At 43.3% G+C, this 12,500-nt stretch overlaps 1 protein-coding gene across 1 annotated transcript in view; it reads right to left on the reverse strand.

The window, feature by feature from the left end:
• LOC103801837 (forkhead box protein P1) overlaps window positions 1-12,500 on the reverse strand; it is a gene marked incomplete at its 5' end in the record, with an annotated part of 33,780 nt that overhangs the window by 20,103 nt on the left and 1,177 nt on the right. The window contains one exon of the mRNA XM_009074271.1: window positions 7,565-7,648. Within this exon, the coding sequence (XP_009072519.1) occupies window positions 7,565-7,648 (84 nt within the window). The remainder of the gene's footprint in view (window positions 1-7,564; window positions 7,649-12,500) is intronic.

Raw genomic sequence — 12,500 nt, forward strand, 5'->3', positions numbered from 1 at the left:
CTTAACTACAACATCAGAGAAGACGACTGAGAAAAGGGCTCTTTGACTACTTCCACATTTCCTTCCCTTAGGCAGTTTCGCAAATAATATTGGTGAAATCCTGACCCCATTGAAGTCGGTAGCAAAATTCCTACTGAATTTAACAGGGCCAGAATTTTACAACTTTTGTTCGTGATTAAAATTCCTTTTTGCTGGACATTAAACCTTCTGAGATGAAGGCAAGGCACACGATGCAGCTATGCCCCCAAATATCTCATGTTTATCCATAAGGCACTGTATTAATTTTCCTCGTATGAAAGTAACCAGATAAGAAAACTCCCATTAGCATCCCTCATATGAGTTAATAGCCACAAATAACGTTTCTTTATAAAAATAATAGGATTTATCCAAAACAAAGGTAGTGGAAAATAAAGGGCCGTAGTGTTAGAGAGGATACCAACACAAAAAGCCCATTGCTCACAGAAAGGGCGCAGCTGAGGGAAGATAAATTGTGATTGCTTTTCCCTCCTGACAGCAAGAGAGTGAGCTGAGGGAAACCCCAGCCACAATGGCCTGGCACAGCCCAGTGCCACACAGCTCTGATGCTGCTCCAAGGGAACGAGGTAGTGAGCAGCAGATCTGCAAACATCCACCTTCCTGTGCAGGTGCTTACAAACAACTCCTCACCTGCCAGCGGGAAATATTTAACACTTTGCAGCAAAGCCAGAGAGTGTTACTCAAGAGAGGGATGGGGAAGGTGCAGAAATACAAGTATTGACTTCCCAGACTCCAGCATGGGCATGAACCACTACCTGCAGCCTGGAGGTGTTTAAACCCTCACGGTGCTGGGCACTGCCACCACCTGCTGCCCAGCCTGCTCGTTGACTGGCGTGATTTAAGGACACTGATTAGGGACATATCTATAGTAATGTCTCCCTGTTATCCATCTATCCATCTATTACATATGATAAAAGGACCAGTGATGATAATAACAGTGCAACTGACAGGTCTCACCACGAAATTAAATCTACTGTATTTTATCTCAGTTTCTAAATGGACATTTTAACAGTCCAATAACTGCAAGCAAATCTGCATCAATTTGAAGTGCCCATCTCAGCGCAGGCTCGGCAGCAGGGCCCTCCCGTTGGAAAGATCACTGCTCCTGCTTCATCATTACAGCTCCAACTACTCCATTTCAAAAGAGTCCCCTTCCTTTTTCAGCATGTAAAAACTTAACATTTAATCTGTTTCTACTAGGGAACTGTGAGAAAGGATCCACAAAGGTCAGCGTTCCCTGCTTAAAGAATCTGAATCGAGTTAAATTTCTTTAGGCTTTTCAACGTAGGTAGCAACGAGGAATAAACACAGAAGAGGACGAGCAAAGGGGGGGGGGCTTTAACAGGCTTGACAAATGACACTGTGATTCACACCCACTGCTGGGCTGCCACTAATAAGCTACAGAGGAAGCAGCCAATCTCAGCTAATTACCAGATAAAATTGTATTGTAAGGACTCTAATTAGGAGATGCTTATGGAGGTGATCTAATGATTAAACGCTGCATCCAAGTGACCCCACCATCAATGTGCAGTGGTGCAAGATGTCACCGGAATATTTTGTAGAAACAGTAATTTTATTTCAAGGAGGGGAGGCAGTAATATTTGTAATAATGGCTATGAGGTAAACTAATTAAAAGACAGTTCCTAAAGGAAGACTGTGGCTTTGAGCAGCTGTGGCCGTTCCAAAACAAAGTGCCAAATCTCAACAGAGGAGCTGCAGTCAAGTGGAAAATTTCTGCCTGACCTCTGCTCTCGCTATTAATTTGCAGGAAACCTAATGACACATATACATATTCCCACAAAATTGTTCTAATTGCTAATTTGCCAAAGGAGCCCAGTTTCCAAATTAAACATGACTGCAGTCTGTGAGGAAAGAGAGAACAAAAAGCTGGAACGCAGCGAGTCTGCCGCGTTTCACCTCCGACGACCATTTGTGAGCCTGAACCAACAAGTTAATGAAACACGACCTTGTCCATCGCTAGCGAAGTTTTTCCTTTTTCCGTGTTTTATTTGATGACACTCTCCTCTTCCAGCTGGGTTCCCCAAACCCGAGCCAGGGGAAGGGAGGAGAGGGCTGTGCTCCCTTCGCAGTCCTTTGCTGCCGCTTTCTTTGTTGCATCGACAGCACCAAGGCTGAAAAACCGGTTGTGAATTAGAGCAGAATAACAAATTATGAATGGTGTTGCTTTTGTTGCCATCTTGAATTATTAATCTGAATGGTAAACTATTAAATCTTAATATTAGCGTCAATTAGAAACGTGGAAGTGGCTGTGGATGGTTGTGCAGGGCAAAGATCAGGGAGGGACTGGGCTGGGAGGGTTTCTTTTCCTGATGGAAACTTGACACGGTTTCTCCCTGTTTGAATTTGCTATTTAAAAACAAGTTACTATGATTAGAAGAGTTGTTCACATTGGTATTTTGTACACAGCCTGTTTCCCACATACTGTAATTTTTGGATGAGGTATCACTGCTGGCACAGGGGAAGGAACCAAAGTCACAGAGTGAGCACTTCAACAAGCAAGAACTCTTGCACTGCAGCAAGGCACAATGTGGGCACTCTTAGAGGACAGCCCTTGCACCAAGGAGTTAAATGTTTCTGTAATGTTTGAACTGGGATGGGGGAAGGGAGGATTTCCTCCAGCCTTCAAAAAAAAACAACCAACCCAAAAACAAGAAGGAAAAAAGCAAACAGAAAAACCACCAAAGCCCGCAACAGTTTTAGCTTCTAAAATTCTGCAAATTCAATCACTGAACCTTGTTGGTTGCTTTGTTCAGTTTTGGTTTTTTGAGAACATTTCCTCATACTGTTTTGACTTCATCATAAATGCCATAATTGCTTCAACATTCAATATCCTGCTTAGGATTTTATTATTAACCTTCCCTTTCAAGGAACAGTCATGTCTTCCTATTAAAGGTGAAAACTGAGTCATTTTCTTTTTTTCCTTGAGATATAAACAAGGCAGAGAGGTAACCCTCTCCTTCACCCTGTAAAATGGATTTCCAGTAAGTGGCTCTCCCACTAGGGCTAAGTATGACTTCTTTTTGTGTAAACATTTTACATGACAATAGTGGCTGCACATAAAATAGCTCTGAAACTCTTTTAAAAGCAAGCAAGAAATATATATATATATGTCTAAGTGTCATTGTGGGGCCATACCCACCGCTGTAGGGCAGTGACTCCTCTGCAATGGATGCTGCTGCTCTGGTCCCAGTTGGGGTTGAGGATTTATCTGCATCAAGTTCCTGGGGCTGAAACACTTTGGAGCAGAAACTCCTTTTCTTGACACCAAGGGTGGGAGAGAGAAGGAATACTGGGCCTAAAACTTTGTTAAATGCTATGTCTTCCTCTCCCTGTTTCAGCCTGGACACATTAGTGTATTGGATGCAGAGCCTGGCAGGCAGCAATCACTTAGCAGGTGTTGTTATTGGCAGGAATACTAAGGAAACCGAAGCTGAGGAGTGAGACTTAATGAAAACCAGTATATAAAAACAGCTTTTGTTGTGCTTGAGAATCTCTCTTTATTGCCGCGTATCGTTATTTTTTTCAAACTATAAAGTACGGCTACAGCAGCTAAAATGCTCAGTCATTACCTCAACAGTTAAAAGACTCTTTTTTTTTTAATGCTTTGTTATTACAGTTGCTAAAAACAGTATTTCAAAACAATCATAACTGCTATGGTTAGGGCAAAAAAAATACATTAAAGAAGGGATATCTAGCAGTGCATCTTATTTAAAGTGCCAGAAGTGTCTATAAAAGTTTTCTGTCTATTTTTAAAAGATGGTTATAGCACCTAGTATGAAGAATTACTTGTTGGTTGATGTTTTTTCCTTCTCCTTCCCTTCCTATGAACTTCAACATAAGTTAATCCTCCGCAAAGAAAGCACATTTCCATTTGAACCCATTATGCTGATCGCTAACACCGATGAAAATAGCATGTCGGGGAAGGTATCTTAATAGCAAAACCAGGATGACAATTCTAGAGAAATCGTTGTTCCGGCTTTTGTGTTGTGGTTTTGGTTTTTTTACCTTGAAAAAAAAAATCACCTTACCAAAACATGTCACAGCATAGTCTGCCTCAGCTTTGTTCTCACTTTAGTCAGGCCCTATAGTCCCACCAAAACAACAAGCTGGCAGGAATGGAAACAACGTTGATTGCTTCAAGTGTTAAGTTGTGAGGCTGCTCCGTTTTTTCCTAAAGTGTTGCTGTTGGGCATTCTAATTCTAAAGCTGGGCATTTTTGAAGGTGGTCCTGAGCACTGCCCCAAGCTCCTGGTGTGCTCTCCCCCACCAGCAGAGCTGCTCCTCACAGCACACCAGACACCCACAGTGACCTCCCTGCCTACGCTGCCGTCTGCCAATGATTTGGGCTATCCACCACTACTCTACATAGGAACGTGCTTAAATCTCATCAGCTTTAGTAGGACTAAAGAGCTTTATTGAACAGATGTCCTGGTGGGCTGAAATGCAAAGAGGCCACTCCACCATCCTTCCCAAGCTCACAATTACTGCAAGGAGCTAAAGCCACCCAAAGGTGAGGATGTGATGGATGGACATGGCTAGACCAGACAAGCAACCCTTCCCCAAAGCTGGGTGAGTTTTGAATTGATGCACAACCACCAAGCCCCTGGCTGTGCTCCAACTGGTCCAAACTGGTCCAACACCATCCACTCAGCTACTGCCCAAAGCCCAAAAGACAAAGATGGTACCACTGGTCAGTGTGGTTAACACAGACACTCAGTCACCACTGTACATGCCAGTAACAAAATAGTTTAAAACAAGCACTAAGATCCTTTAAGTAGAATAAAAACACTTCCTCAGTCATGAAGAGGCTGTAATTTTAAATCCCAATTCACTGCTATGTTTGGATTTGCAGCTGCTTTTTCCTTTAAAATCACCCAAGTACCATAATATATTAATTCTAACATACACCTTGCATTAGTTATGTTGGCAGAAAAAAAAATTAATTACTGGATGTAAAGAATACTTTGCAGTGCAATAATGGTCATCAGATCTTTTTACCAAAGTCCTATCCCACTGAGTTAAAAGGACGAGGGTCTGGCAGAGTCTATGCAATGCCTGTGTATTTTTTTCACTAGGAAAGCACAATTTATGCAAAACACTATACTTCTACATTTTATAATTAATTTTCAAATGCTTCACCTATACATATTTTAATAATTTCTGATTTATCAGATGGTATCTATAATAAATTTTTCTATATTTCAATAAATGAAAAGAAGGCAGTTTCAATCCAACAACAGAGTGCCACACAATATAGGCCTGTCAGGCACCAATTTTTACTTCTAACATGTAAGTTAAAGGATAAGGAATTTATAATGCTGCCTGTGAACGAAACCACTTTTCATACACAAATGTGATCTTTTTTTTTCCAAAGGGTAATACAACAGTACATTTACATAAACTAATCCAAACAATCTATGTATTTGACAATGGCAAACCTCACACAGACTGCCTATTGTTGGTTTACATCTTGGAGTTCTTTATGTTGGCTTGTAACACTGCTCTAGCTGTCAAAGGTTTGACTTGGACTCTAAATAAATGGTTATAGAAGTGCTGTGCAGCGATATTGGACTTCTTTGCAAAAGAAAACCTGCTGTGTATGAATTCAAAAGCTATTAATTTTTCAGTCCAAAATATTCATGCCTATTTCTTTTAATAAAGAAACACTGTGCTGAGCAACTGAGAGATAATGTTGACTAGTGGTACAGAATTTTCAATAGAGCAGTTAAAAATAAATTTAGTAGGAGGTCCCCAACAAAGCTATAATTTTCCAGAATGTAAAACATTTTTAATACTAATCAAGACAGCCCTTTTCCCCCCGTGTTCACATTTTTTTTCCCATTGCTTTTCCCTGTTTATTAGCTGTTAACACTAATCTTCATGGCGACACCGCCTGGTATCTCCGTAGCCTACAAGACCCACCAAAGCTTCCTGCCCTCCGCGGCCCAGCATCGATCACGAGCTGCCTTGCCAAACACCACTCGCCTTCTGATGATTTCCTCCCTTTAGTTTGTAATCCTTCCTCCTGAGGGGCACCGCTGTTATGAAAGGCCTCAAGGCAGAGTGCTTTGAGACTCCCAGATTATTCCGCTGTTTTAATTTTTAATCCAGTAAGAGCTATAGAAACCAAACCTCCTCCCCATTCTGTTGGGTCTACACACTTTGCCAACAATGAGCTGAAGCATTTGCATTCAGGCTGAGATGGATGTGAGGAACTAGAAGAACGCTATTTTTATAGACACTGTCAGTAGTTTCTACTCCAGAGGGCTGGTGTCCACTGGATCAAGCAATTTCAGGCATCTCAACAGCTTAAATGGAAGGGTTTATACCTACCACTCAACTCTCTCCAAAAGGCAACGAAATTTCCCGTTGACTTTGACATCTGCTCCAGTGTTGCTGAATAGCCTGCAATTTTCTGTCTAGTAGCCTCCCTATGCACTTCTGCAGCCATTTATTTCCAACTACATGGAAACTGAGAAATCCTTTTCTAGTAAAAATGTGTGCGCGAAGTGTTTAATGATTTTATGTTCTCTATCTCTGTAATGTGTTCTGTTTCAGACATTAATTTTGTCTACCAACTGCATCTTGGCAGGCTACCATATTTGCTGGGTTAATAGTCTGACTCCTTTTTATTTCTATCACCATAAATCACACATATATGGGTGTGTGTTTGCTTTATTTATAGAAAAAAAATCAGTCAAAACAGATAAACCAATACTTTGTCATTATGCTGCATCATTGCATATTGATTAAAATTGCTGGTACTAACTATAGATTGTCAACGCTCAATTAATTTTCACACAATGACTCAAAGCAAAATCAAATAAAGCCAGTGTACCTTTAAATCTTACAAATCTTAAAATCAAGAAGCAAAGCACTCTCTCCATTTTGAATAATCATTGGAAGCTCCAAGGAACATTTTCAACATTAAGAGGTTGGGAGAAAACAAGAGCTCAAGTAGAGTCATTTCAGTCAAGGAAGGAGATGGGGGATTTGCCTGGGTTTGGGGGTATCCAGGAGTTTTCTTGGGCTACAAAGCCACTCACTTCCCCCATGCCTCCCTTTTCAAAGGGCACTCTGGGGCAGAGAAAGTTTCCCTGCTCAGTTTCAACAGTATAAAACCTGATACTCAGTAACTGTGATTATCATCAAAACGTGCAGTTAGACTCTCTTCTACTGTAAATGTCTGTCAGTGGGAAAGCAAAATAAATACACCAAATATAATTTAATTATGACTCCTTCCTAACACTTCCTAAGATTTCATGCAAGTCAGGCAGATGCAAAGTGACTTACAGGTTAGTACGTGAGGCCAGAAAAAGGCCCAACGCATCAGCTTTGGAGCAAAAATTAACTTTCAAACTTGCTGAAGAGAGTGGGATGATGAAACCCACTGTGCTTCTCATCTCCTACCCATGCCCGACCCTGCACCACACGCTCCGGGGGGGAACAGGAAAGAGAGGTTTGCTGTGAGGGTTGTTCTTTGCTTTCAGCACAGTTTGGTACTTACGGGCTGAGGGGTGGCTTTTGGTTCAGTTGACTTCACATGCAGGTGTGTCATCATGGCTTGCAGGCGCTCTTTGTCTTTTGCAAGCTGAAAGGGGAGAGAAAAAAAACCACATCCTCTGTTACTCGTACGAATAAAACCCAGCCTCTGCTTATTCCTAATTAAACAGCTGGCACCAAGGCATGAGACAGAAGAGTTTTATTGTTGAGTAGTTTGGAAATTGTATATGGCCTATTCGTGAGGTAAAGCTAACGCTTGGTGCTGGGTGTCACTATTTCCCAAAGCAAAACGCATTAGCCCTCGAGTGAGAAGAGCTAGACCTGCTGGCACCAAGAGCTTCACTCCAGCCCTGACAGCTAAAAGACAACAGTGAATCATGTTTATTAACCGGCCCCACTCCAGCTCAGGAGGCACAGCAGAAAGCAAGCAAGGCAGTGGCTCCAGGATGCATTTTCCTCCTTTCAGACCAGAAAACAAGCAGCACAGATGGTCCGTGGCTTTTACGTCACATACAGGCTTTGCGGCACATGCAGTGAGTGCAGACAGTGGTGGTTAAACCACATGAGGCACATCTGCAGGGCTCAGCAGACAGCCTCAGCTCTAAAAGCACCTTGACTTCACTTGAGAAGGTGGCAGAGCCCTTGCTGGGTCACCAGCCAGGCTGGGGACATGAGCAGAGGCACCCTGAGCATGGGACAGGAGAGGAGGTGGGAGATGCCAGCATCCCTTGGGCACATGCCTGAAGGCAGAGGGGTGGGAAAGGCTTACACTACCAGCAACCACCCCAGAGCACTCATCTCAGGATACCCAATGCCACAGGACTGATGCTTTAACCCTTTCTCATCAGTCACATCATGCCCAAGAGTTGGGGCAAAGCTCCTGCTCTGGATGTCTCTTGCACTTTATGGTTGAGAACCACACCAGGCCACAACTGGTGTCTCGGAATCACTGTATGCATGCACAGCCAGGATGGCTTCTCAATGCATTTCAATGCACTGGACAGACACTAAATTTCATTATTTTTGGAAACATGGAATTTTTTGCATGTGTGACTAGGACTTTTTCCAGCTGCTCTTCAAAAAAAAAAAATACAGTGGAAAGACATTAAGAAATAATAGTAAAGAAAAGGGGGTGTTATTAACCTACATCCCCAACATAAATGTTCCTGCTTCCAACAGGACTTGGATCAGGGTCTTACAAATGACAATTTTTGCAGAGCTGAGTTTTTGCTTCAGACAAGTCAGATTCCTGGTGCCAAGAGGAGAACTGTGCTTGCATTCCAGCAAAACTTTAAACAACCTGCTCACCTTATCACCATCATCTGTTTGTAGCTGTAAAGTTGGGCTAAGTGTATGTAAAAGGAGTCTTGGTCATAAATCCCCATTCACAACCTCACGGTCAAGGTTGTCTTGCTCTTTGCAAGGCAAGGGGTTTCAGGCCGTGCCAGAAAGGCATCATGATGGGATAAAACTTGGCACGCAGGTTCCAAGATGGGAATTAAATAAAGGAAAAAATGGTGTCACGACTGCGTGCTCTGGAAATGCAAAAGCAAAATCACTGGGCTTGTCAAATGGCTGCTCTTTTCTTGGTCAAAAACCTCAATGGCAGTAGAGAAAAACCTGACACCTACGGCAGATCTCCTGCAATCTCATCCCTCGATCTGCACTGGACACTTCACAAGAGAGCCAAAGGGCAGCGATGGGCTCTTATCGCAGCGCTGCAGCAGAATCTTCTGCCTCGGAGAGTCCTCTGAGGACCTCTCCAGGGAAAGGAGAGGGCTCACCCCTCAGCCGCCGTGCTTCACACGAAACAAATTAAGCCAAGAAATAGTTGTGCTCTCCGTGCAGCTCTGTTGTGCAATCCCTCATTCCTAGCAGTCGCCGGGCACACACGGGCTGCTTGGCGGGGTCATCTGTGCATTCAATTTTTGGTCTGCAGGCTACTGCAGAAGAACAACATCTCGTAGCCAAAATAAATAACAGGCAGGCACCTGAGAGCTTCCTGCCAGCCCCGGCGCGGCGGCAGGAGGGGACGGCACCCGAGCAGCATGGGGCACACCCTGCCGTGTTTCCTCCAGGCCAGGGGGAGCAGGGAGTGGGGCACCTCCCTCCCCACCGCTGGGTCCTTGTTTGTAGTGTTTTCACTCCTGGTCTCGAGCAAAGCTTTTAACGCCGAATCTGCTGGATGGAGGTTATTAAAGATCCTCTCGACATTTCAGGCAGACACACGCTAGCATTTTGTCATAGTCTAGGAATTCAAACACTCACCCAGTTAGGCAGGAGTTTAAATTATGAAAAATAGAGGTCTCTCGGTTTCAAAGCGCTGAAGAGAAGTAAAAAAATCTGAAGAATTTCTTTAAACTGTTTTTTTTCCCCTAGGTCAGGAAGCAGTAGTGATATAAAACTAGAGTGTCACTAGTAGCCCCTCTGGTCAGTGGGGTCATACAAAAGAAGCCATGAGGGCTTGATCAGCTATCAGTGGGAGCAAATTTTCACTGGTGGCACTTGCTGGAGTGAAGATGGTCCAAAAATGGGGATCATTAGTCAACGAGCAGGAAAAGCTCTTGATGCACTGATAGTGTTGCTGGGCAAGGACTGTTCTGCCATGAACACAAGGATCTGTTTTACAGGGGGTCTGAGGACCACAGTCCAATCTGAGACCTCATTCTTTGCCTCTGTATCCATTTGGAAAGCTCTGCATGGTGGCACTTTTCAGAGGGCCACCCAGTTCTCCATGATAAGCCTGATTTTATGAGGTTTCCTTCACCTCTGGGGGGTACAAGCATGGTGCAGGTGCCTAACTGTGGTTCAACAGAAAACATCCAGAGCAAGGTACATGCTTTGCAAGTTTGGACACCAAGACATACAACTTGGAAAGGTTAAATCCTATAACTACACCAGTTGGAGAAGTAGGAGAGAGAAGCACAGAAAAGTTAAATCCTATAACTACACCAGCAGGAGAAGTAGGAGAGAGAAGCACAGAAAGCACAGACCAGAAGGGGCTCAAGGCATAGGGGTGACCAAGGAGCAAGAGAGTATTAGAGACACAGATAATGGAGAAATCGCACAGGAGGAAAACCAGACAGAAAATAATGGCAAGGAGAAGGAATGGGAAAATAAAAACCCAGCAAGGGCATTCAACAGGAGCAACATGGCCACATCAACAGGAAGGGCAGAGCACTTCAGCAGCAGGATTTTGGACAGACCAAGGACAAAGGAGAAGGAAGCCAGTCATGGGCAATGCAAGAGGCAGCCAAGGCACTCAACTAGTCAGGCTGTGTGCTACAAAGGTTCAGGATCCTCTTTTCAAGAGTGTCAGTGGATGCTGTAGGAAAACAGGCCCAAGCAGTGTTTTCACCGCACTGAAAATGGTCAGCTGTCTTCATTTCTCCCATTAGGAGATCCTTCTCTAAACTGATCAGAGTCCTGTTGCCATCCTGAAATGTTTTCCCACTCCAAGGTGGTGCTGCAAAATGCACGTCCTATTCCAGCTAAGAACTAGCTAAGGATATATTCCTATGTGTTTGTGTTTTACCCAGCAGCCCAATTCTCACTATTTATAATGGCAACAAATGATCATGTCAAGATGGTTTAAACAAACTGAAATATGAGAAGGTCTCTACCTTGTCTGTGATTTTTTAAGTATGTTTGTGATGGAAATGCTGAGACCAAACTTCGACATTTCTGCAAAAGGGCATTTGAAATCAAGCACAAAACAGATCTGACCTGCTTCATTTCAGAAGTTAGATTAAAAATTACTTTCTTTAAAAGATATTACACTTATCTCTGTCTGTAACACTGATGTAACTATTGTGCAGGAAAAAAACAGCAGCATAAAGAAAAAAAAGGAAAGGATAGGATTTGGGTCTATCACACTCAAAACCTGAAGTGTTTTCTGGAATGAGTTTGTTTTGATGGGGCTGCACATGCATGAAATGGTGTGGTATGCACATCCTGCCCTGGTGCTGGACCCTGAACAGCGGGTGACACTTCACAGCTCCACTGGAAGGGGCAAAGTTTCCCACTACAGGTCAGTGGGAAAGGCTATGGGTCCCTCTTCTATCTCACTCACAAAATTCAAGTCTCCACAGGGTTTGTCCTCACTCTGCTGGTAACTGCTCCACTGCATGAGTATCAGGTGAATGGTCATCAGACCACGTCACTGAACACCCTGCTGCTGGGCCAGACTCTTGTTTTATTGCAGTTCTGTGCAAAAACAGGTCACAGCCATACAAGACAGGTACAGAAGGACAAATCCTTGTATATATTTAGGCAGTTTTTAAAAAAAATGATCAGATGACTGATACACAGGATGTAAGGAGGAGAAGAGTGGAGTTACAGGTACATTTCAGAAGTAGGACCATCCTCCTCCTCTACCTGTCCTTGCTGGCCAATTTCATAGGTGGTCTCACTCTGTTATCAACATCCCTGGATAAACTAGGCCTCCAGTTCATCCTACCCACTGTGCTACTATGATTGTTGAAAACAAATCCAGAAGTTTTTGGCCCTCACACCACCTTGAAATGATAGTCTTGTCTTGGGGACCTTATGCTGCCTTTCCATGCAATGACTCCAAGCTAAGAGGTATTCCCAGCCACAAAGGGTGTGAAGCTGTAACTATTAGTCAGTTAGAGCAATTAGTAGAATCCACTGATAAACCTTTCAAAAATATTGTCAAGGGCTTATGGAGAGGTGGTGACCAAACATCTATGTCCTGTTCAACTGCTAACACAGAGCATCCTCCTGTAGTTCCTGGCATAGCCATTCCCAGTGACTGTGGGAGAGGATTAATGCTTTTCAAACTGACTGTAACTGAAGAATCTAGATTTACCTTCAGCCTCAACATTAATGCACCTTGGTGAAAGATTATCTCATATCTCAGTTTACCAGGAAGACTGCAGATTTTATTTTTTTCATCCTAATTCCCGAGAAACTTGTTA

This window comes from Acanthisitta chloris, unplaced genomic scaffold, assembly GCF_000695815.1.
Source record: "Acanthisitta chloris isolate BGI_N310 unplaced genomic scaffold, ASM69581v1 scaffold125, whole genome shotgun sequence".
NCBI lineage: Eukaryota > Metazoa > Chordata > Aves > Passeriformes > Acanthisittidae > Acanthisitta > Acanthisitta chloris.